General features: G+C 41.3%; 1 protein-coding gene across 7 annotated transcripts in view; it reads right to left on the reverse strand.

Annotated features, from left to right (window-relative positions):
* The window catches only part of IRAG2 (inositol 1,4,5-triphosphate receptor associated 2), a 64,888-nt gene that overhangs the window by 36,105 nt on the left and 4,907 nt on the right, over positions 1-23,876 (reverse strand). For 6 of the 7 annotated variants that reach the window (XM_043538608.1, XM_043538601.1, XM_043538590.1 and 3 more), the window contains exons 2-16: positions 23,259-23,874; positions 22,655-22,765; positions 21,532-21,712; positions 21,087-21,157; positions 20,928-21,006; positions 19,410-19,568; positions 17,241-17,358; positions 16,060-16,110; positions 12,559-12,636; positions 10,165-10,221; positions 7,467-7,526; positions 7,292-7,356; positions 7,087-7,189; positions 4,797-4,910; positions 3,928-4,029 (exon numbers count right to left, since the gene is read on the reverse strand). In XM_043538608.1, the coding sequence (XP_043394543.1) occupies positions 3,928-4,029; positions 4,797-4,910; positions 7,087-7,189; positions 7,292-7,356; positions 7,467-7,526; positions 10,165-10,221; positions 12,559-12,636; positions 16,060-16,110; positions 17,241-17,358; positions 19,410-19,568; positions 20,928-21,006; positions 21,087-21,157; positions 21,532-21,712; positions 22,655-22,765; positions 23,259-23,853 (1,944 nt within the window). In that variant the 5' untranslated portion in view covers positions 23,854-23,874. Of the gene's footprint in view, positions 1-3,927; positions 4,030-4,796; positions 4,911-7,086; positions 7,190-7,291; positions 7,357-7,466; positions 7,527-10,164; positions 10,222-12,558; positions 12,637-16,059; positions 16,111-17,240; positions 17,359-19,409; positions 19,569-20,927; positions 21,007-21,086; positions 21,158-21,531; positions 21,713-22,654; positions 22,766-23,258; positions 23,875-23,876 lie in introns of those variants that run through there. The other variant, XM_043538604.1, reaches the window with a different exon arrangement.

The raw sequence follows: 23,876 nt of genomic DNA on the forward strand, positions 1-23,876 counted from the left end.
GAGTACTTAGGGGGCAAAAGAGAAGTTTTAGTAGCCTGTATCTGGTATCCTAAATAGAAGTAGAAACGTATTCCTAATTCACCACTCTATCAAAGAAGGAACAGAGGAGTTTAGAAGAGAAAGTTTACAGAAGTTCTTCAGAGGTAAGAGAAAAGATTCCTGAACAGAACCTAGGAAGAGAAAAATAAAGTGGTAACCCTGCTTTCTCCTGCTGAAGAGATAGGCTGATACAGAACATCTTCAATAATGAGGTGCTAAAGCAAGGTAATGAATTAGCTGGACCATGGTGGAGGCTACAGAAGAATGACAGCAGCATACCTAGTGCCATTTTAAAATCTTCCACAACAAGCCCTCCAGCACAAATATCCAGGAAACAGCAGTAGTTTCATTTCAAAGAAACTCAGGCCAGGAAACTACTACTGTAAATTAATAAAGGGGAAACTGTATTGGGAGGAGAGTTGTGCATGGTTATCTAGCTCTGGACAGCACTAAAAGGAGTTTAGACAAATACTAGGTTTTTCATGAGTGATCTTCTCTTCAGTATACTTCTGTAACTCCATTAGCATTAATGGGAGTTGCAGTTATGAACATGTACTCTAACGAAATGATAACAAGTTAATGAATCAGGCAGAAACATGCAACTAGCAAATAAAGCCTGCCTGAAGAGTGACCCGATTTTTTCGGATTTCAGGAGGAAGGGGCACAAGATTAAAAAGTGGTTAGTAATATAGCTAACTTAATCTTTGTTCTCTGAATAATGACTTGCAACAATTATTGTGAAAGAGCTAACCACAATGCAGTACGTTTGTTCCTTTCAGAGGTGGCTCTTGAGTAAGTCTTTGTTTCTATATTGCAATAGCTTCAATTTAAGGACCAAACAAAAGAATTAAAATGATTGTGTCATATTTCTAGGATGTCATCTATTCAGAAGAAATAGTATAATCTATAAACATTCAGTCCACATGTGGTCTACTTTAGAAGTTTGACAGGAGTCTAAAAATGTATGTAGTCCCTTGCTTGGAGAGCATCATTTCACACTCTCTTTGTTAAGTGCCGGATCATAGCAGAGGTCTGACCAGTTCCTAGTTTGGGTAAATCTCCTATGCAAGTCACAGGAAGTGACCAGCCCTGAATGCCCACATCCTTAAAGAAACAGATGCCACAGAACAGATGGGTAGTGGCAGTTAGAACAAGAATGGTTTTGAGACTGATGTGGAACGTGCTTAGCTTTCTGAAAGAGAAGGATGGCAAGGTCATTACTAGAGTTGGTCAAACAAACAACCACCACCAAGTTTTGTTGGAAATTGAAAAAAAAAAAAAAAGTAGTCTCATTTTCATTTACATTTTCCCCAAAAATTGATAAACAAAACCTTAAAAAAAATGGGGTTTTAGTAAGAACAAGGGTTTTTCTTTTTGTTGAAAAGCCCAGAAAATTTCATAAAAGTGAAATTTTTCCATGATGATTTGTTTAATGAAAAGCTAATTTTGGATGAAAAACAAAAATACAACTCTCCCCCGCACACACACACACACTGCAGCCAGTTCTAGTCATAGTCAGCCACTCATAGGTCTCAAGGGTACAGTTTCCAAAGCCTATGTTATTCTGTCTAGAGACTGTATAGCCAATATGACGGAAGGGGGAGAGAAACAAACTGGTTTCCTCTCTAGAGTACACATGACTGAAGTTCAGTCATCCTCAGATATTTTTTCCTTTGAACCTTCCATTAACAAGCGAAGAAGTAGGTAGGTAGCCTGGATAACCCAATGCACCTGTCTCCATAAGTAGTGCTGTAAAATTTAGGGCTTGCCTACACTTAAAATGCAGGTTCTGTCAGCATAGGTACTCCACCTCCCTGGTAGGTGGCAGTTGGGTCAACGGGAAAATTCTCCCATCAACCCGAGTGCTGTCTACACCAGGAGTTAGGTCAGTTTAACTGTATTGCTCAGGGGGCCTCAGCAGTCCTTTCGAAGGAGTTTTCACTGTAAATCTTTTTAATCTTAAACTATACTGAGCTGATAACTCCCCAGATGATGTGAACAGGCACACTCTGGGTGCATTAGCTTTGGAGAGGACCCCTTTCACATGAATGCTAGAGGGACTAGGAGCACAGAAGTGTTGTTCAAGGTCTGGTGTGAGGATGCCTACTGCAGAACTGGCATGCTTTCGTGAGCAGGCAGCAGCGATACAGAAGGGAAGAGACAGCCAACTATTAAGCCTGGTCTAGACTAGAAAAATTACCTACTGCTGCAGGCTTTAACCTTAGTCTGTCATGGTCTATTTTTGCTGTTAAAATGCCATGTTTATCCCTGCTGTAACTCCATGGATTTTAGGGATCAGTTTGGCCAGCATCAGTTCACCCCTTTGACACCTATTGTGAGGAGCAAGTAATTTTTCTCCTGTAAGCAAGGCCTGGTCCACACTAGGAAATTAGGTCAGTAGAACTACTTTACTCAGGGGTGTGAAAAATCCACAGCCCAGAATAATGCAGTTAAACCGACCTAACCCTCAGTATAAACTGCGCTGGGTCGATGGGAGAATTATCCTGTCAACCTAGCGACCACCTCTTGGAGGTGAAGTACCGATGCCAACAGGAGAACCTTTTCCGCAGGCGTAGGTAGAGGCCTCGCTTTGCAGCTGCAGCGTTTTAAAAACGTAGACAAGCGCTAAGTTTCCAACCACTACAACATGGATGTCTCTTCAGGGGGAGCAGCTGCTAATGGCATCTTCGAATGAAGGAGTGAACTAACAGACAAGAATTCAAGCCCCATTGGGATGAAGATTTGAGACATTGTTTGGGGGAAATGTGTGAGAGAAAGGAAGTGAAAGTGAGGCCTGTACATATTAATGGGAAAGTCAGGCATGGCAAGGAGAGTCTCATCCTCAGGCTGCCACGACCACAAAAACAAAAGCAGAAGACTATATGTAGAAGTTTGTCTTCCCAGGTGATGACCCAGATTCAGAGGCAACTCAATATCTCACCCAGGAAGAGAGATCAGGTCTGATCTAAAGTTTTCCATCCAAAACTTTTGATGCAAAAGTTAGGTTTTCAACAACATGTACACCCCTCTACCTCCCAAAAAGTTCCAGATTTCTACAGAAAATTGCCCCCTTTTTTTTTTTTTTTTTAAGGGGGGGGGAGGGGGCGCGTTGGAAATCCAAAAATACCCCAAAAGTTTATTTGGAAATGCTGCTGTAGTGCCTCATTTCCCTCTAAAGGTTGGTTCCAAGACCAACTACCTCTCATGATACACCACCGTCAGGTACTTTCCATATTTACCACGGCAACATAGCAAGAGGGGAGAATAGTGCATCATAGGATATGGAACGTGGCCAAGGAGAACCTAGTCCATAGACAATGGTTGCATGAGATATGTAATCTGTAGTTTGGGTAAGGCACTGTGGTGACATTTCCAAATCAAAAATTTGGTTTTAAGTCAAAAGGTTTTCGGCTAATGAGTCATTTTTCTGCCACAGAAGAACACTTTCCCCATTTTCCAACCAGCTGTAATTGAGATGTTTAAATTTCACCTGAACACACCTGAATTTTCAGTATGTTACGTGGAGTATAAACCTGAACTCCTTGTACATTACACAGCAAGTATGGAGGAAAACCGTGTTTTCCTCATGAAACCACTTAATCTACCCTTTCATTCAGGCAAATAAATGCATAACCACAAGGAAATGAGTCTTTATAGCAATATACACCAAAGAAGAAAGGATAAAATGAGAAGAAGTAGGTATAAAATGGAGGGGTTCCATTTTTTTTTAAACAATCTGCCCATCCTTTAATTAGAAAGCCCTTCATTGTTATCAGTTCTGTCCTCAAGCATCATTTGAAGGCTACACCAAACACCCTCCCTTAGCTTTTTTGCTTTTCAACACCACCACTTCAGAAATAATGTGGCTTGAAGAGCAGGGCTCCTTACCACAAGCTGTCTTTCACAAGTCTCCCTCAAATTCACCTCAGGATCTGCTACCCATTGCAAAGCGGTCACAACAAGTTCTTCCACTTCAGAGACTTCCTCTTGCTGGAAAAAAAAAAAAAAAAAAAGATACATATTAACACTTCAAATACTTAATGCTACACAGCATCACCGAAGCATGATATCAGACTAGTAACAGTAATAGAGAGAAGTTTCTCCAATAAGTGATGCATCACAAAAGTAACTGGCTGGAAGCACTGCCTCCAGATATTTGGATTCAAATAGTCGCCCAAAACTACCTCACTTCAGGTCTCAATTATGAACCATTTTATGCACTTTTATGCACTTCAGCATGGGCTATTTAGATCTCCAGTTTATTCTTTTCCCTTCACACAGATTCTGCAGAAGGATTACACCCCCTCCCATACAGGAGGGTAGGCCAGGACAGAGCCTCATCTGTGCATGGCACAACTGAGCCAGTGCAGCAGCAGGAGGAATAATCACCAGGGAAAGGCCAGAACAGATTACTGTAGTAATGGGGAAGCAGGGAACAAATCACAATTTGGTCCAATTCAGTCCCTGAACTTCTCCTGGGACAGCACAAGTATGCGCTTCCCTTTACTCAGGTCTTATGGTAACTCCAAGGTTCAGTTCTCAAGTCAGAAAGTAAGTGTGATATGGGGAATCTGTTTGATGCATTTGTTTTAAACTAGAGAAGCCTTCCACTACAGGAAAGCAGAAGGATGCTCCTAAGAGACCAATTCTCTATCCATTTATTAATGTGGAAACATTGACTGTGGGATGGTTTGAAAATGCTAAAAATCTGAAAGAGCCCAACATTCCTATAAATAGTTACTTATGCAATATCATACCAGTTTTTGGATGGTAGCCTTAAAGTTTTCTCCCATTTGTTCAGGCCCTTGCAGTAACAACAGCACCTCTCGGTCCAATGTTTCGTCCAAAGCCGCCCATTCAATTCCAGTGATCTATATATTTTTAAAAAGCCAAAACAGGTGTCCCTTGATATCTTTGTATTATAAAGACCAGCACCAGTGACATTTAGAACTGTCAGGAGGACTACCGTGTTGTGTTTACCAGAAGGTCAGAGTTAATGGGAATTTTAAGCTTATCAAGGCTGCAAAAATGCATCATGTCACGGAGATTTAAGAACTAGAAATGTTTTTGGAATGGCCTGAGCGAGGTAGATTCTCCTTGCCTCTACACACACACAGCAATGGACAGAGTATTAGGACTCCTGGAGTGACAAAAAAAATAGGAGTCTAGACCTGTTTTGCACTTATTTTAATAGGACCTCACCTCTTGCTATTATCCTTTGACACAAGATGAAAATCTGAGACATAATATGGTGGCTCACTACAATGAAGGATACTGTTAAAACTTCTCATAGGGAAATATTTTGCTTTCCCGTTAGATTACTGCCTATCCAATTATTCCTCAGACTTTCAAGTCCACAGAAGGGACAGTGCATTTTAACATTACTTCATAGTTCCCTGCAGTCTCTCTGCAAACGCCACTCTCACCCCTCAACTAGTTGGTGCACTCAGAAAATGGTAAAGTGAGCAACAGACTCACCTCACTGACTAAGCTAGAGGCAGCCAGTGCTGCGAGGAAGGCTTTTAAAAAAGTGTAGCTGGACAAAGACTTCATTGCACAAGCTAGTGGGACTATAGGTTTTATATGCCATGGCAATGATTCCCTTTAACACGGTTATGTACCCGTAACAGAGGTATGAGCTGTTCTTGTCTGTAACAAGACAGTGCTGTAGAGTAGTAATGGTGTAAGCGAAAGGAGGACAGTCCTCTAAAGTCAGTTCTTCTAACGCGCCCGGAGCACCAAGTCATACAGGAATGGAATTAGGACTGCACTACACAGCACAGAAGCTATTTTTCAATAATTCTTTCAGAGCACCGGAAAAGTAAGGGTGTTGGTAGTCAGGTATCAAACTTTTGCCACTAGGTTGGTTTGACTCCAACCCAGGTTGGCAGGAACCAAAAGTGGCTCCCTTCAGAGAGCTGTTCAGTCTGGTGCGTTGGTGTGCTTAAGTGTCATGCATCCAGCAGAGTTGGGTGAAGAGCTGATTTTTCACTTCTCTGGCAACTGAAAAAACTAGGTCAAATGAAATTAGAAAACTGCAGAAAAACTTGGTGGATCAAAAAAAAATCCATTTGGGGTCAAATGAAACATGTTCATCCAGAAATATTTTGTTTGGTGCATTTTTATAGGATTAGATTTACAAAACAGCTGGAAGAGGAGGAGCTGCCGCCCTCCTTACAGAAACTTCTATCCCAGTGGTTAGGGTGCTCCCCTGGGATGTGGGTTCTTTTGCCTAATGTAGAAAAGGGATTTGAAGTTGGGCCTCCCATACTGCAGGAGAGTGCCCTAGCCACTGGGCTATGGGGTGTTCTGGTACGAGTCTCCCTCAATCTCGCCTGTTGAAGGTTTTCCACTTTTAATAATCAAATAATCATTGAAACAGGGACTTTGATCTCCCTGCTCCTAGGAGATTGCCTCAGTTACTAGGCTATGGAGTCACTTACTTTCCCTGGCCCAATGACTATTCACTGTCATTTACAAAGACAATTCATAGTCATTCAAGATAAAAAGGAATAGCCACTGGGCCTCCTTCCCTTCCTCCTGTTTTATGAATGGAATCTAAGTCCTAGGAAGAAATTCCTGGCAAAGCTATTTATTGAATTTGCGTCAAGTTTGCAAAATAGTTTTGGGTTGACAAAACTGTATTTTTGGGTAAACAAACTATTTGTGCACATTTGTTTGCCCAGCTCAAGTGTCCACATTACAAAAACCACCACAACTGACACCCATTGACAAGCTTAGCAGAGGCACCAAGATTTAAATGAACTTAAATGCTGGACAGACTAACCGACCCCTCCCCTTCCTTCCCATTCATTCTCTGCCCATGGATATGATCCTGCTGCATGTGATAAGCCTGTAGTGCCAGTGCAGTACTTGTCTGGTGATTTATGGACTTCAGACTCCAGGTCTCTCTGTTCAGAACCAAGAGTCCCACTGTGCATAACCCACAGTAGTTTTGAGTAACGAGGGTACTTCCTGTATAGGTAATTATTAGTGGTGCATGCCATGTACATAATTTGAAGTGTTCGAACTTAAAAAGTTTCATACCTCTATAGATTGTTGAGCAAGTGCCAATTCACTGTGCAATGAATTTGTCCTTTCAAGGATGTTGCTGTTAAATTTGTATATCAGTGGGAAGTCTATACCATTTCTAGAAGGAAAAAAGAACAGCAAAAATTTTACATAAAAATCCACCAAGTTTTTTCACCTGAGAAAAAGGAAAGTTACTGGAACTCCCAATTCAGATACTCACGAAATCAGCTCTTGCTGCATTTGTTGCATATCATTCACCAGTTTATTTTTTTCCACCCGTAACGTCTAGAATCACACCCAAAGAGAGTTCATAAGTTTACTTGTTATACAGAATAAGAATTTATAAAAATCTGCATTTTCTCTAATGCTCCCACAAGGACAACCCAGTGCTCTACCTCGATTACAGAGGAGTATTCCACAATGGTAGACTTCAGTTCTTGGATGTCCAAGTCTCTCTGCAAAGGTTGGGGAGAAAGAGTTAGTGGCACAGAACCTAGTGGCTAGCATGCTGAAATGAAGTAACTGGCGTTACTTCAGTTACACACTGTACATGATACTCCCTTGCTTGACAAGTTAGCAAGGTATGCTGTTAGAATTTGAATTGCAACTCATGATCTTTCAGTGCTTTACAAAGAGGTCAGAGCACTGTTAGAATGGAGATACGGGTAAACCGAGGAAGGGTTTAATCACATAATTTTATACTTTGTATATTTTGTTGATTTTTCAAATATAGACAGTTGCATTTGTGAGGCAATCCTGAATAGAAAGCAAAGTTTGGAGGCCTTCCCCACCCCTTTTAGATTGCACCCTCTCTTCCCATTACTGAGATTCTTCACAGCTTGTGTATTTTGTCTGTTATTGATTTTTTTTACTGCATTTTACAGATGCAAGTAGTAGGAGGTTAAATAAAAAAACCACATACAAGTGATTAGAACTTTCAGGTGGTTTGGTTCTAAAACTTCTGTGCTTACAGCTGTGGGGTTTTTTCGTCTAGACTTTTTAACAAAAGATGTCAAGAAGTAGCAAACACCCCTCCCCCACAGTTAGCCTATTCATATCCTTTAAGAGCACTGTACAGGAACTCAAAGAGATGGGTCCAAAACTGAAACTAATTACCAGCGGTAATGGTTTCAGAGTAGCAGCCATGTTAGTCTGTATCCGTAAAAAGAAAAGGAGTACTTGTGGCACCTTAGAGACTAACCAATTTATCTGAGCATAAGCTTTCCTTTTCTTTCAGCTGTAATGGAATGCTAAACTGTATTATAGTGTTTAGCCACTAGGTAGCGCTGTGTGCAAGATACCTTTATTTTAGGCGAACCTCAGCCATACCTGCCAAAGCATTAAAGCATCTTACAATGAACACATCTGGTGTGTATAATACGCTAGCTATGTAGCCAGTGTGTATCTGGTACATAAGTGCACGACAGCAGTCACCACTACATTAACTACCCTCCTGAAACTTTGGTGGCTTGGATAAACTGAAACCCCAAATTTATACAGTGGCTGTTTCAGTCTTAAGGCTCTGTATGGAAGAGACAGGTTGCATTAAGGTTTGTTTTACTTTGTTCAGATCTCTACAGGTGTAGGCACAGAAAAGAAGGCTGCACAAATGCAAAATACAAATAAAATCAATAAAGGGAAGCACTGATGCGAGTGTTTCACATTTCAGGTTTAAAATGTAGAATTAGTTAAAGTGGCAACTTACTGCCAGTTTATATGGCCAAGCATGTTTCAAAGATGTATTACAGTTACATTAACAGTTCATATTCTCAGAAGCTCAGCTACAGAGCATTCCTTAAAGCAGCAGCATGAAATATTTTGGTACACTGTCCCTTTACTATTATTTTAAAACCGCAAGAGTACTGGTTAAAAAAAAAAAAAAGGTGAAATAACATGCATTGAGAACCTATGCACCAATGAGCAAAGAAAGGGAAGTTGCTGTAAAAACAAAACAAAAACAAACACCTCATCTATTCTAAGTCTAAGATCACCAAAATAAAACAGAAGATGGAGATCAGCTAAACTTTCATCCTCACGTGTTTCCTGTGGCTGCAGCCTGGGAGAATGGCAATGCTTAGATGTTGCTGTAGTACATTTAACTGAGAATTGGTCTTACTCCAATACCTTTTAGTTTATGTTAGTAGCAATATAAAAGTGGTTTATTTTGTGAATAGTAGCTCATCCTGCAAGTGTCAATGTCTCCAAGCAAATCATAATTTTCTCTTATGTATTCTTTATCCAAAATTTACAGAATCAGTTTATGCAAGTTCCTCTGCGATCAATCACTGCAGGAGTACTCAACCCACTAGACTGCATTCAAAATCCAGTTTCTATTTGGTCAATTGACTGGGTGAACTTAACTCACAAGAAGGACAGATTAAAGAAGGCACAGAGGCTTTGAATCTCTCGAGCTGTAAATCAACCATTGAGAATATTTTAGAATTCTAAGTCTTTTCCATTCTAGGCAACGTAAGCTTTCCCTGTGGCACCTTTCCTAAGAATTGTCTACTGCAATATTTATTGGGTAAGTTATGTTTAAGTTGGAATCTCTTGTCACATTCAGAATGTATGTGCAGTCCTTTTCATAGAAACTTTGGTGGTCAGAATGTTTTCTCAAAAAGAACAGGAGTACTTGTGGCACTTTAGAGACTAACAAATTTATTTGATCATAAGCTTTTGTGGGCTAAAACCCACTTCATCGGATGCATGCAGTGGAAAATACAGTAGGAAGGGGTGGGTGTGTGCGTGCGTGTGTGTATACATCTTCCTAATGTATTTTCCATTGCATGCATCCGATGAAGCGAGCTGTAGCTCACAAAAGCTTATGCTCAGATAAATTGGTTAGTCTCTAAGGTGCCACAAGTACTCCTGTTCTTTTTGTGAATACAGACTAACACAGCTGCTACTCTGAAACCCTTATTTATGTTGAGTAATATCTATTCATAGGTCCAGAGTAGTCATGGAGTAAGGCACCATCACGCAGAAGGGCATTAAAATATTATAGTAAAATGGTTTCATTAGCTTTTCCCATTAGTTAAAGTGCCCATGTTCAGAAATTTAAATCAATACAGTCATGAAACAAAAGCTACTAACCTTCAATAGACTTGCATCTTTATTCACCACAGTGTTCTCATAAATGTGCACTCGCATCTGAAGGAAAGAGATTAGAGAAAGGCCTTTTATTGGCATGCAGATTCAAGTGCCCTGTATTACAATTTTAGCCCCACCAGCTAGTGGCAAGGGGAAAATGGCATCAAAAGCTTATATTGTGACCCAAAAATGTCTTAATGCCAACTAGCAAGGGTGTGTGTGTGTAGAGGAGTTACAAGAGATCCTGCCTTACATGAGACAAGTAAAACTAGATCACTCCCGACAGGTGTTCATCATTGGAGGTTTATAAGAACAAGTTGTATGGAGGTTCCACAACCGTCCCTTGGAAGCCTATTCCAGAGTTAAGCTATCCATAGAGTTAGAAAGTCCCCTCCTCCCTCAATATCGAACCTAGATCTCCCTTGCTACAGATTAAGCCCATTTCTTCTTGTCCTACCTTCAGTGGACTCTGAGAACAATTGATTACTGTGTCCTCTTTATAAACAGCTCTAAACTATTTCAACACTGTTACCAGGTTCCCCCTCAGTCTTTCACAAGACAAACATGGCCAGTTTTTTTTAAACCTTTCCTCATAGGTCAGGTTTTCTAAACCTCTCATCATTTGTGTTGCTCTGGAGTCCTCTAGGAAAGATGTGGACAAATTGGAGGGAGTCCAAAGTGTGGTGCCCAGAACTGGACACAGTACTCCAGCTGAGGCCTCACCAGCACTGAGTAGAATGGGACAGTTATTTGCTTCTCTTACATACAACACTCCTGTTAATATACCCCAGAATGATATTAGCCTTTCATAACTGCATCACATTGTTGACTCATATTCAATCTGTGATCCCCTATAGCCTCCCAGATCCTTTTCAGTAGAACTCCCATCTAAACAGTTATACCCCATTATATAGTTGCACATTTGACCTTTTCTTCCTAAGTGAAGTACTTTGCACATGTCTTTATTGAATTTCATCATGTTGATTTCAGACCAAGTTCTCCCATTTGTCAAGGTAGTTTTGAATTATAATCCTGTCCTCCAAAGCACTAGCAACCCCTCCCAATTTGGTGTCATATACAAATTTGTAGAATACTAGTCTCCACTCCATTATCTAAGTCATTAATGAAAATATTGAGTAGAAGCAGACCCATGACTGACCCTTGTGGGATCCCACTAGGTACTCCCCTCCAGTTTGACAATGAGCCATTGATAACTACTCTGAGTACAGTCTTTCATCCAGTTTTGCACCTACTTTATAGTAATTTAATCTAGACCACATTTCCCTAGTTTGGTTATAAGAATGTCATATGGGACTGTCAAAAGCCTTTCTAAAAATCAAGTTTTTGTGTGTGCAGCTTACCCCCATCCACTAGCTCAGTAGCCCTGTCAAAGAAGAAAATTAGGTTGTTTGGCATGATTTGTTCTTGACAGACCCAGGCTGGCTATTACTTATAACCATATCATCATCTAGGTCAGCGGCTCTCAGCCTTTCCAGACCACCATACTCCCTTCAGGAGTCTTGCGTACCCCCAAGTTCCACCTCACTTTAAAACGACTTGCTTACAAAATCAGACAAAAAAAAAAAACAGACATGCCACAGCACACGGTTATTCAAAAATTGCTTACTTTCTCATTTTTACCTTATAATTATCAAATATTTATATTCCAATTGATTTATTGTACTTACGTTTCAATGTATAGTATATAGAGCAGTACAAACAAGTCATTGTCTGTATGAAATTTTAGTTTGTACCGACTTCACTAGTGCTTTTTATGTAGCCTGTTGTAAAACTAGGTAGATCTCTAGAGGAGTTGATGTACCCCCTGGAAGACCTCTGCGTGCCTCCCTGGGGGTATGCATACTCCTGGCTGAGAGCCACTGCTCTAGGTGCTGGTCTTGTAGCCAACCTGGAGCATTAAAAGTCTAAGTCATAATCTATATAACTATTTGGCATGAACCAGGAGTCTGCAGTATGCATGTGTAACTTTAGTTGAGACAAGTGCTCAGGATAAGAGGTTCATACTCTTTCCACAATATTTGCTTAAGCTTTAAGAGAGCTTTGAAACTCCCACAGACACATTAATTTCCCTTAGCCCATCTACACTGTGCTTTACTTTTTTTTTATTTCATTTCTAGCACTATGACCTTAACTAGTCTAGTACAGACAAGAAGTCTTCTCAATGAAGTTGCAGTTGGAGAAAGAATAAAACAAAACGGTTCGTCAGGAAGACTTCTAGAACCCAGATAGCACCATCCATAATCCAGGCTGTTAGCAGCACATTACAGCTTGTGATGGCAGACCGCGTCAGAGAGCTGTGGAACTCAGAGTAAACAGGGCTAGTTTGGTGAACAGTCTCTTATCAGTGGTGAAGAAGTTTAAATTTAAAGTGCTTACTTGGAGCTCAGCTGCATTTTTGGATAACTCCACAATCTTCTTCTGAAGGCCATCTGCATCCAAGGCATTCCTAATATTCTGATCAAAAGGCAAACTATTATACATAGCTAATTAGAGTTACCAAATACTATTTTGGATGAGCTGGTTAGAGAGACGGGTAATAAGATTTCCTCCTCTCAAACCACTCCTTACTGACTGGCCTCTCCAAAATACTCCAACAGGGGAGGGGGAAGAGAGAGATGGTCAATATCCCCACACCATGCAAACCCTGCCTCCCCCTTTCCCCTGACCCCTATGGCCTTAAAATGTGAACACTTACAGTTTCAACTGCATATAAACCAAACCGGCTAGCTCTGGCTGACTGCTGCCCAGCAACAGTGATCTTTCCAACGTGAGGCGCTGATGTACTCTCTATGCCAACACAATCCTGAGTTTTGCCTTATTCAGGAAATATACTATAAACTCACCCCATTCAAGGCACTTGGATCAGGTTCCCCACAGTACCACCCCAATCACTCCTCAGAAGCAGCTCTTGAAACTTTGGAAGACAGTACAGTTTGGAGCTATGCCCAGACTGCAGCCTGCGTAGGCACACCCAAGCTAGCTTTAATTTACCAACCTACAAACAGCAGTGACACCATGGCAGCATATGTCCACCTGACACCCTGAGTACATACTCAGGTGACTAACCCCTGCTGAAGCTTGTGCTGCCACGGTTTCGCCATTGTTAGTACTTGCAGTAGCTACACTGAAGCTACTGTGGGTGTGTCTACACATGCTGCAATCACACATACCCCTGCCTGCCATCTTCCCCCACAGTGTTAGCCAACACACACTAACATGCATTATGCATATAATATAATATTATTAGTTCTGGGAAATTGTATTAATATATTATGCTCTTCCCACAACTCCCATCAGCCATGTCAAGTATCCCACAACACTTTACAAAGTTGACTTTAGCATTAGGCAATAGGAAGCCTGTAAAAGCCAAGGTACATGAACAGCATGTCCTAGCACAGCTTGGGATGTACCTCTACATGCAATGGGTTTGGGATGTGGTATCTAAAACAGAGATAAGGAAAGGTACAGAGCAACCAAATAAGGAACTGGTCAGTTGGCTCTTCAGTGACAGAGTGCTTTTTAAACTTGAAATAGCTGTAATATAAATGTAAATGGTTTCGGGCTGTATCTTTGAAGCATACCTTCTGCATAAGGTGAACGTACTGCAAGAGAAGAATAGCTTCCCAGAAGGATGGTAGTATGTCTTCTTTTTGTATCATTCTGTTTTGTTTTTAAGACAATACATTTGGCTGAGTTTGCTTATTTGGTCTCTTGAACATTTCTCATAGTGAGCCACAAGTAGAGTCAATAATTGTCTATACTATCAATCAACAGCATGGACATACTCTTGGAGGTTTGCAATTGAACTAGTGACATTTTTGGAAGTTCTATTAATGGGCCTGGAGAAATAGCACAGAACAGAGTTCGCTGGCTCTGTGAGATATTTCGTCTTGTGGGTCATTATTGCCTATGGCATATTCCTCTATCCCTTGGTTCTGGTGCGTGTTGTTGTTGTTATTGTCTCACACCCCTGCCCCATACTTTTCAGGAAATGGGATATTTTATAACAGTATACTTTAATTATAATGAAATATTAACTACCTTGGTCTTGATCTTCATATTTCCCTCCAATCACATACAACAGCAACCATTTTAAAATGAGAGTGTCACAAAAACAGTCACTCTACTATTCCCTGAAAACACTATTAAGCCATGATCAATCCTGGACACTACAGTGCAAATAAGTGATGGTCACATAAACACCACCCTATACCGGAAACCTACTGACCGCTATACTTACCTACATGCCTCCAGCTTCCATCCAGGGCACATCACACAATCCATTGTCTACAGCCAAGCCCTAAGATACAACTGCATTTGCTCCAATCCCTCAGAAAGAGGCAAACACCTACAAGATCTTTATCAAACATTCTTAAAACTACAATACTCACCCAAGGAAGCGAGGAAACAGATTGACAGAGAGAGAGACAGGTACCCAGAAGTCACCTACTACAGAACAGGCCCAGCAAGAAAAAACAACAGAACATCACTGGCCATCACATACAGCCCCCAGCTAAAACCTCTCCAGCACATCAATGATCTACAACATATCCTCACTCACAGACCACTCACCAGACAGGCCAGTCCTCGCTTACAGACAGCCCCTGCCCCCCCACCCCAACCTGAAGCAAATACTCACCAGCAACTACACACCACACCCCAGAAACACTAACCCAGGAACCTATCCCTGTAACAAACCCCGTGGCCTTCTCTGTCCCCATATCTACTCTAGCGACACCATCAGAGGATCAAACCACATCAGCCCCACTATCAGAAGCTTGTTCACTTGCACATCTACCAGTGTGATATATGCCATCATCATGTGTCAGCAATGCCCCTCTGCCATGTACATTGGCCAGACTGGTCAGTCTCTATGTAAAAGAATAAAGGGACACAAATCAGACATCAGGAATGGTAACATATAAAAGCGAGTAGAAGAACACTTCAATCTCCTTGGACATTCAGTAACAGATTTAAAAGTAGCCATCCTTCAACAAACAAAAAAAACCCTTCAAAAACAGACTTCAAAGAGAAATTGCAGAGCTACAATTCATTTGTAAACTTAACACCATTAATTTGGGCTTTAATAGGGACTGGGAGTGGTTGGCTCACAACAAAAGCGATTTTCCCTCTCTTGGAATTGACACCTCCTCATCAATTATTGGGAGTGGACTACATCCACCCTGACTGAATTGGCCTTGTCAGCACTGGTTCTCCACTTGTAAACTCCCTTCTCTTCATGTGCCAATATATTTATGCTTGTATCTGTAATTTTCACTCCATGCATCTGAAGTGGGTTTTTTTTACCCATGAAAGCTTATGCCCAAATAAAGCTGTTAGTCTTTAAGGTGCCACCGGACTCCTCATTGTTTTTGTGGATACAGACTAACACAGCTATCCCTCTGATATCTGGATCAATTATGCAGACTTTTGGGGGTCTCTCAACACAAATAGGTCAGAGCCAGTGACAGACATATTGATGGAGAGAAGTCAGTTACTGCCTTTTAGCTGGGGTGAATGCTTCCACATAAAGCTCTTAATCCAAATCTTAGTTGAGTGATGAAATAGAAGTGCATGTTATTGGCAAGAGTTTAGATGGACACTATTTCAGTTTTTGGGCTATCCTCCATAGTAGGGCACCACCACCAATCCCTCTCTCCACCAACAAACCAACCCTTGTTCTCCCTCATCTGCCAGATGAATCTGAAATGTAATGCATCTTGGAGACTCGCGATTCACTATGAAGTTTCTGTTGTAGAACATAGCCAGTGTTGCTATGTAGTAGCTCAGGCTTGAAAGAATAGAAAAATTCAACTCCTCAAATGCTCAGTTTAACTAGATGAATACATGTACCTGTGAAGTTTATAAATACTGTACCTCTTCCTGAAGAGAAGAAATCTTGATGATGAGAGACTGATTCTCTTTTTCCTGGTTAAGGAGAATACAGGAAGAGTCAGCTTGCCATGTTTTAAAGGTAGTATTGTTTATAATAGTCATAGGACATCAAATTACTTGGGTGACCTTAGTTTCAAAGCTACTCTGCCTTGATCTGGTGAACCACTAAGTTAAGGAGCCACAAAAAAAAGTCAGATGGCTAGAATGATACTAGATGATGTTCGCATTGTTGGAATAGTGCAACATAATAATGAACGCTGTGACTAATATCAGTCTACTAAAGGATGTGGCATATGCAACATTTGCTGTATTTTCCTGTAATAAGTGTAGCAGGCATCTTCATATTGTTTTTCCCCCATATCCCCCCACAATTCAGGGAGTGGAGTCCTTTTTTGGTTGCACAATGAAACTTTAGTAGTTCTATCTATATCTACAGGCATCATACAGCATGGGGAGAACTTCACTGATCAGTGCTCTGCACTCAGCATTATGGGGGAATTCATACCTATGTGGACGTCCAGAACAAGACCTGAGCACCTCTGAAGAAGGACTTAGATCTCAGGCTGGCTATCTACAGAACTCTCTCTCTTGGGGAACCAGAGAATGCCAGTCTAAATTGCAGATTCCACAAGAGCTGCATAGAACACTAGAATTACTAGAGGAACATCAACCTATTTAAAGACATGTGTGGGTACAGATTACAGCACCCAACCTTCTGTAAATTTAGTTGTATGCAAGACCAGAGGATTTTTTAAGTGCAGACAGGATAGTTGTTAAGTATTTCTTAATTATTTACTTCACTATAAGACTTGAAATTATAAAACCTTCCATTGGAGGATCTCAAAGTGCTTTATAAACACAAACGAATTACAATGTTTTAGAAAGGTATTATTCAGATTATACAGATGGGATAGTGAAGTTTCTTCTCACACCAGTTTTATGCTGGTATAATTCTACTGACTTCAGTGTAAGTTAGAGGAGAATCAGGCCCCAAGTGTTTTGCCCAAGGTCCATACAAAAAAAGTGTCAACAGAGCCAGGAACATGAATACAGGCATTCCTAATAGCCACTGCTGTACCTTAAAAGGTTCCTGATTTTATAATGGTAGGCAGCTCACCCCCTCAGTACAGCTTCTTACTTTTATATATTATCAGAAGACCTACTAGCTGTTTATGCTGGGTCACAATATTGCGTCTCTTCTCTTCTGAGATGTTCAGGCTAATTTTCATTTCTTCCAGTTCCTCCTTTAATGATTTTGCTCTCATAACAGACTGCTGGGCACTGCAGAAAGAAGAATCCAGCAAAGCCACAGGCATTAGATTTTTAAAGCTTATTATGTACACGGTATTTTTGGACACAGTAAGAGCCCCCAGGGACTCATCCTCGCTGGCACGCTTTAAGGCAGACAGCAAGAATCTGCCAGTTGAGTTAGGTTTAAGCTTGCACTTTGGGCTAAGGAAGGACCTTTTATGGAATTTTTCATTCCTGTCTATTTCAGCATCCCCCTGCCATACCACCAGGGCCTCTGCTGCATCTATTACCTTCATTCAGCCAAGGAATAGTCAATGGACTGCCTCTGAGCACTTACAGGCTTGCTCTTGGATCACATCTAACTTACAACTTATAATCAAGTGTGTAACTAGTTACGAGCAGAGTCTGTTGTGTTTGTTAGTTTCCACGGTCACTAACAATGTTTTGTTCCTGCCAGAGGCCTACACTGAGAGTCATTTCCCTGTAACATTATTTTGCTATGTTGATGGGATCACCTAGCTGTGCATGTGTCAGTGGTGTGACCACAACCCCTTCCTGCTATCTCTATGCAAACAGGACATCCCCAAGCACATTACCAATATATGGCAGTTACCACTTTGAAGGTCTTTCAGGCTCTGTCCTCTCTGTGGAAGTACCAAAGAGAGGACCCAGACCTACAAAAATCCCAGAATTAGGCAAAGTCCCAGTCTCCAGAACTAATAAAAGCTACAAAACCTGCTCTTGGCTGACAACGAACCCTGGAAAAAATTCCCTGAGCTGCCCAAATTGTTACCTCTGGGCACACACACACTGCTGCCTCACTCTAGGTGTCCGGATGCCTAAGCCCCGGCCCAGTGTGATCCGCAAACTGAAAAAAAGATAGAGGGTATCTTGTGTGTCGGTGGGGTCCGATACATTTGGCACGCGTGGAGCATGCTTCATGGCACCCAGAATGGCCGAGAGGGGTAGTACCTTTAGCCCAACAGTTAGGATTCCCACATCTTGGGTGGGAAACCCCGGTTCAGATTCTCCACACTGCCTGATAATCAGAAGGGATTTGAACAGGGGTTCCCCACCTCTCAGGCCATTAGACTACGGCATATTCTGATGTTAGTAACATTGTAGTTATTCCACTTTAAAAATAATTAAAAATATTAATTGGGCCAGAGAGAGCAAGAATCGCTCTCGAGTCCAGTGGTTAGGCACTCACTAAAGAGGTGAGATGACCCCTGTTCAAATCCCTTCTTCAGGCAGAGTGGGGAACTGAACCCAGGATCTTCCACATCTCAGCTAAGTATATGAACCACTGAGCTAAAGTGAAGTCCTCTTTTTCCTCCTCCTCTGCCCACGCCCATCTGGTCTGTTTTGTGTTGAGTTAGGCAGGCACCTAATTTTCTTGGGGGCGGGAGGGGAGGGCCTTAGGCATCTAAGCTGCCCAACTCCAGGAAAGGGGTTCTGGATTGCAAACAGAGGAGATCAGTTCCTAACCCCATGAGAAGGGCAGGGCTTAGAACACGCCAACTTTTGCCAGCTTTTCCCATGAGCTAGCTTAGGCAGCTGTCTGCTTCACGGGCTGGCATTTGGGAATTTCATTTTTTAGGTGCCTACCTCTCCCTCTTCATTGTACAGGGAGCCAAGGTGCCCAACGCAGGCTTTGTGGCTCTCACGGTTCCAGTGGTTTCCCAGGCACCTAAAAGTCAGGCGTGGTGATGCTTAGCATCACAAGGCCCACCTCCCTTTGCTGATCTGGGCCAAGCTACCTACATTCCCCCCAAAGGCACGGATAGACAGTGAGGCATCATGGGAGGGTGGGCATAAACTTCTAGGACTAACATTTAATCACCGAGCCTTTAATTACAAAGGGTCAAACCAAGCACTGAACTAAGAAAAACTGGAAGGGATCCCCGTTTCTTCCTCCTCCTCGGCTTATCAGATCAATTAATGGGAACACTTTTTCCAGCTATTTTCAATTTCATAGACTAAACACGAGAGGTCTAGCATGGGGAGTTTTTGCACAGTTGGTCACCACTTCCAGACAGCAGGAGTTAAAAATTACTGAACTTGTGATGAAAGTGTTCCACCTTTTTACTTGATTATTTAGATCCTCATTGTCCTCCATTAGCCTATTATTGGTTTCCTCCAATGCTTCAACTGCCATCTTTAGTTTGCTGTTCTCCTCTTGAAGTTTCTGATTCTTGAACTGAAGGTCTGCTACACAGGTAATCAAGTCAGATGTCTCCCTGTATTCAAGAAAGAATGACAGGTTTCAGAGTAACAGCCGTGTTAGTCTGTATTCGCAAAAAGAAAAGGAGTACTTGTGGCACCTTAGAGACTAACCAATTTCTCTGAGCATAAGCTTTCGTGAACTACAGCTCACTTCATCAGATGCATACTGTGGAAAATACAGAAGATGTTTTTATACACACACCATGAAAAAATGGGTGTTTATAACTACAAAAGGTTTTCATGATGTGTGTGTGTATAAAAACTATCTTCTGTATTTTCCACAGTATGCATCCGATGAAGTGAGCTGTAGCTCACGAAAGCTTATGCTCAAATAAATTGGTTAGTCTCTAAGGTGCCACAATTGATAGAAGTGAAAATTTCAAAGCTAGATACTTGCCTAAACTGGAAGCTCAGAGGAGTACACAAATTTTGAATGTTTTTTGTATGGCAAATTGAACACAAAATCATGAGTGATTGAGCACTGTAAGTATCAAGGTGCTGTTCACCAGTGAAACCCAAACATTAGTAAAAAACTCAACAGAACTAAGGGCTGGGCATCCTTTGAGATCAGACCCTAAACACACTACTTTTTAATATCAGACTTTGAACGAACGAGAACAATATTCCCACCGTTAGTTCTCATCAGTGAACACTAGCAAACCAAAGCTGAATTAGCAAAATTTCAGTATAGCAAATGGTATAAGAGGAATCAGCATAAATTACAAGCAGGCACATGACCATCAGTTGATAAAGTTCTATACAAAACTTGGCTTAACTTAACACTGGTTTTATTCTTAACAAGGACTGCGTAACTGGGTGTTTGCAAGTCCAAAGAGGCTCTACCAACCAGAGGTTCTCAAAGTGGGGGGCACAGAATGTATCCAGGGGGGCATGTGAGAAGTTGTTGTTTTTTTTTTTTGGCCGGGGGGGGGGGGACCAAACACTAACTGTGCATTCAGAGCTGGGTGGCCAGAGAGTAGTGGCTATTGGCTGGGTGCTCAGCTCTGAAGGGAGCACTGCTGCCAGCAGCAGCTGAGAAGTAATGGTAGCATGGTATGGTATTGCCACCCTTATTTCCGCGTGGCTGCTGGCAGCAGCTCTGCCTTCAGAGCTGGGAACCCAGCCAGCAGCCACCACTCTCCACTCTCCTTGCAGAGCTGGGTGGCTGGAGAGTGGTGGCTGCTGGCTGGGCAGCCAGCGGGGCAGGCATAAACTACTACAGACATAAAGAAGGGGGCCTGATCAAATAAGTTTAAGAACAACTGCCAGCAACAGTGCAAAGGAATGCACTTTGATCCCATCATCCATTTTTTTCAGATCAGAGAAAACACCTGTATTAGGTTTAAGAAAAGCATTGCATGACTAAAACTTACAGGTCTCCTTTGGACACATCTCCACCCAAGGCCTCTAAACTTCCTGATGTAATGTTTATCCTAGCAGGAGTCTTTTTTGCTGAAAGAGATTTTTCCAGTTTTAGTTTAAGAAAAAAAAAAAAGTTGATTATTCTGGCATAAGAATGAAATATTCCACACCTGTTAGAATGCTCTCGTGCAATTTAAACACAGAATCTTCTGTATTTGTTGTCTCCTTAGTGGTATCTTCCCTGAAGCAAGTAAACCATGAGGTTACTCAAAATAGATTCACTCTAGCCTACCTACACAGCCTGTAGTTAACACTCATTCTATTAAAATACATTTAAGTCCCATACTGTACACACCCCTGATAATATATTCTTACTCCTTAAAATATAGCATGACCTTTAATTTCTTAAAGACTTTTTTTTTTTTTTTAAATAAACTACGTAGGAAGTTGCGCGGTGAAAAGCCACTCTGTGGTCATTATCAGTTGTATGATTCCCGGATGCTAACATATACCCATCATATTAACACTGCAAACCAGACAAGTTATTCTTACTGTCTTGTTTTTATAGAAGAGATAGATTAGAAGTGAGATTAGAAGACAAAAAGATAGACTTACCATTTTCTTTTACAGTCTTCAATCCACTCTTTCATGATAGCATGGTATGTTTCCAGGTCCATTGAGATGTCCCTTTTATCAGGATCAAGCATGTTGCACAGCTCTTCAAGACCACTGTCTTCTGACCCCCGGCTAGTTGTATGTCTCAGATAATCAACTATCTTGGAAACGGCTACTTTTCCTTAAAAATATAATCAGTCTTTGTACCAGATTTCAAAAGTCAAGACTATTTTATATAGGCAATAAATTGTAACAATGTGATTGGAATGCGTTCATAGCATGCCTGAATCTGTGCTGTAGCATGTTTAAGTGACTTGTGGTGCTCTAGACCAGCTATTGACTAGAAAAATTCTAGTGTGACCTGGAGAGGTAGAAGGCAGGAGAAAATTTAGGATTAAGAGTTCAGAGCTTTAACCGCCCCCCCCACCCCAAAAAAATTCTGAGGTGAAACCCTGATCCCATAGCAATAATTCTCTAGACAATAACGAGTTGGGATTTTAACCCACTAACACCAATGCTGCCTCCTTAAAAAAGGAAAGCACTTGATGAAAGTTAGTCTTTTATTCTGTTAGGCAATTATATCAAGAGCTAGCAGGAAAATGGCAAGTTACACCTCCCCCACCCCCACTTACTACTACTACAACAATAAATCCATCAAATTTCAACCAACATGAAGATTTTCCCACAAACATTGTACAAAAAAAAAAAAGTATAAGTAGCTCTAAGTACAATGACAAGGCAGCAAGGGGAGACTTCTAAGAAAAGAATCCTATTACTTCACTGACACCATTAGAATTTGCATTTCCAGGACACCTTTCAGAGGATCTCAAAGTGTTTTGCAAACATTTTCTCCCTCAGGTAGACAACTGCCCTTGTTTTACAGATGGAAAACACAGAGAGAGAGACTGACTAGATGACTAAATGTGCTATCCTAGGTGTTTGTGGGAAGGCCAGGACAGTACCAGAATCCCAAATGACCAGCCCTTTGATTTAGCCAGGAGACCATCCTCTCTCTATATACATATCACACACATATTTTCTTAAGAAGAGATTCTAGTAAGACGTAATGCTTGAAATTAACAGAGCAAAAAACAGAGTAAGTGGGGGGGAAAAGTTAAGACACCTCTGCGTTCTGTGTCACATGCACAGAAGATAGTGGTCAACAAGTCTTCTTCGCAGATCAAGCTTACATCATAGGTGTTGTCAGCATTATTCGCCCATGATAGTCTCCATCCTATGGGAGATAAATACGTTATACTCCATCTAATTCTCATAGTTACTGTGACCTACTTCCAACTACATTTTTGTTTTTAACGACAACATAATTTACATGACATTCCCAGGGGTTTTGTAACCTGAACAGCAAGCCTTTGATCATGCAGCTAACATGAGGCAGATCCCTGCATTTGCGCAGAGATCCACTGAAGTCAACAGGGTTTTCCCAAGACTGCAAATTATAATGCGTGGGAACTAAATATGGCTATGCTGTAGACTTTATACACATGGACAGAGTGTATGGAAGTAGAAGATTCTAGACTAGGTCTTTATAAAAAGAAAAAAAAAGGATCAGTACGCTTACTTAGACCAAATGCCCCCTCAGTGTGGCGTTTCAGGTCTTTTTAAAGAATTAAGTTCAACCATTTGAGACAGCCATCATTAGGCAACCTAATGTTTGGGGTTGGTGAAAAGAAAGCTGGATACTTTAAGTGTTTATTGGAATTGTTTACCTCTTTCACTCAAAGATAGTCTCTTCACCACTGGAGATTGGAAGGCAAAACATTCTGCCTTTTGGACCGACGTTAAGAAAGGCAAGTTTGGACTTGATGTAAGGTAGTTATCCTCACGAGTCAAGTCTTTACATTCGACATTGGAAGCTGCAGATAGTTGACCCATACGGATGTTAGCCTCTCCACTTTTGAGAAGGGGTGGAGAACTCTCAATTTGGCCCATTGGTACCCAGGGCTTTCTCATCTTCTCTTTATTTTTACCAATTGAATAGGTTGCATTGCCAGTGTGGAAATCAGACATGCATCGTCTGTGGCCTGAGGCCTGCGGACATGGAGAGAAAATTTTGTCACTACCGGGGCTTAGGAAATATGGCCCACTAGTCTCATGACTTTTAAAGGTCCTTTTCTTCAATATCTCCTCTAAGTTTTTCTTGATATTAGTCTGTGGGCTGTCAAAGTTCCTAGACTGAAACTTTGGGATCTGTAAAGCAGGATTAGAGACTTGGTCCATCATCTGGATGGTCTTGATCTTTCGGCAAATGCTGTCCACTGGATTATGATGACGTTTGTTAGTTACATTTTCAGAAGACATCATTGATTTCTGTTTGAAAAGTATCT

Source organism: Chelonia mydas, chromosome 1 (assembly GCF_015237465.2).
Source record: "Chelonia mydas isolate rCheMyd1 chromosome 1, rCheMyd1.pri.v2, whole genome shotgun sequence".
Lineage (NCBI taxonomy): Eukaryota > Metazoa > Chordata > Testudines > Cheloniidae > Chelonia > Chelonia mydas.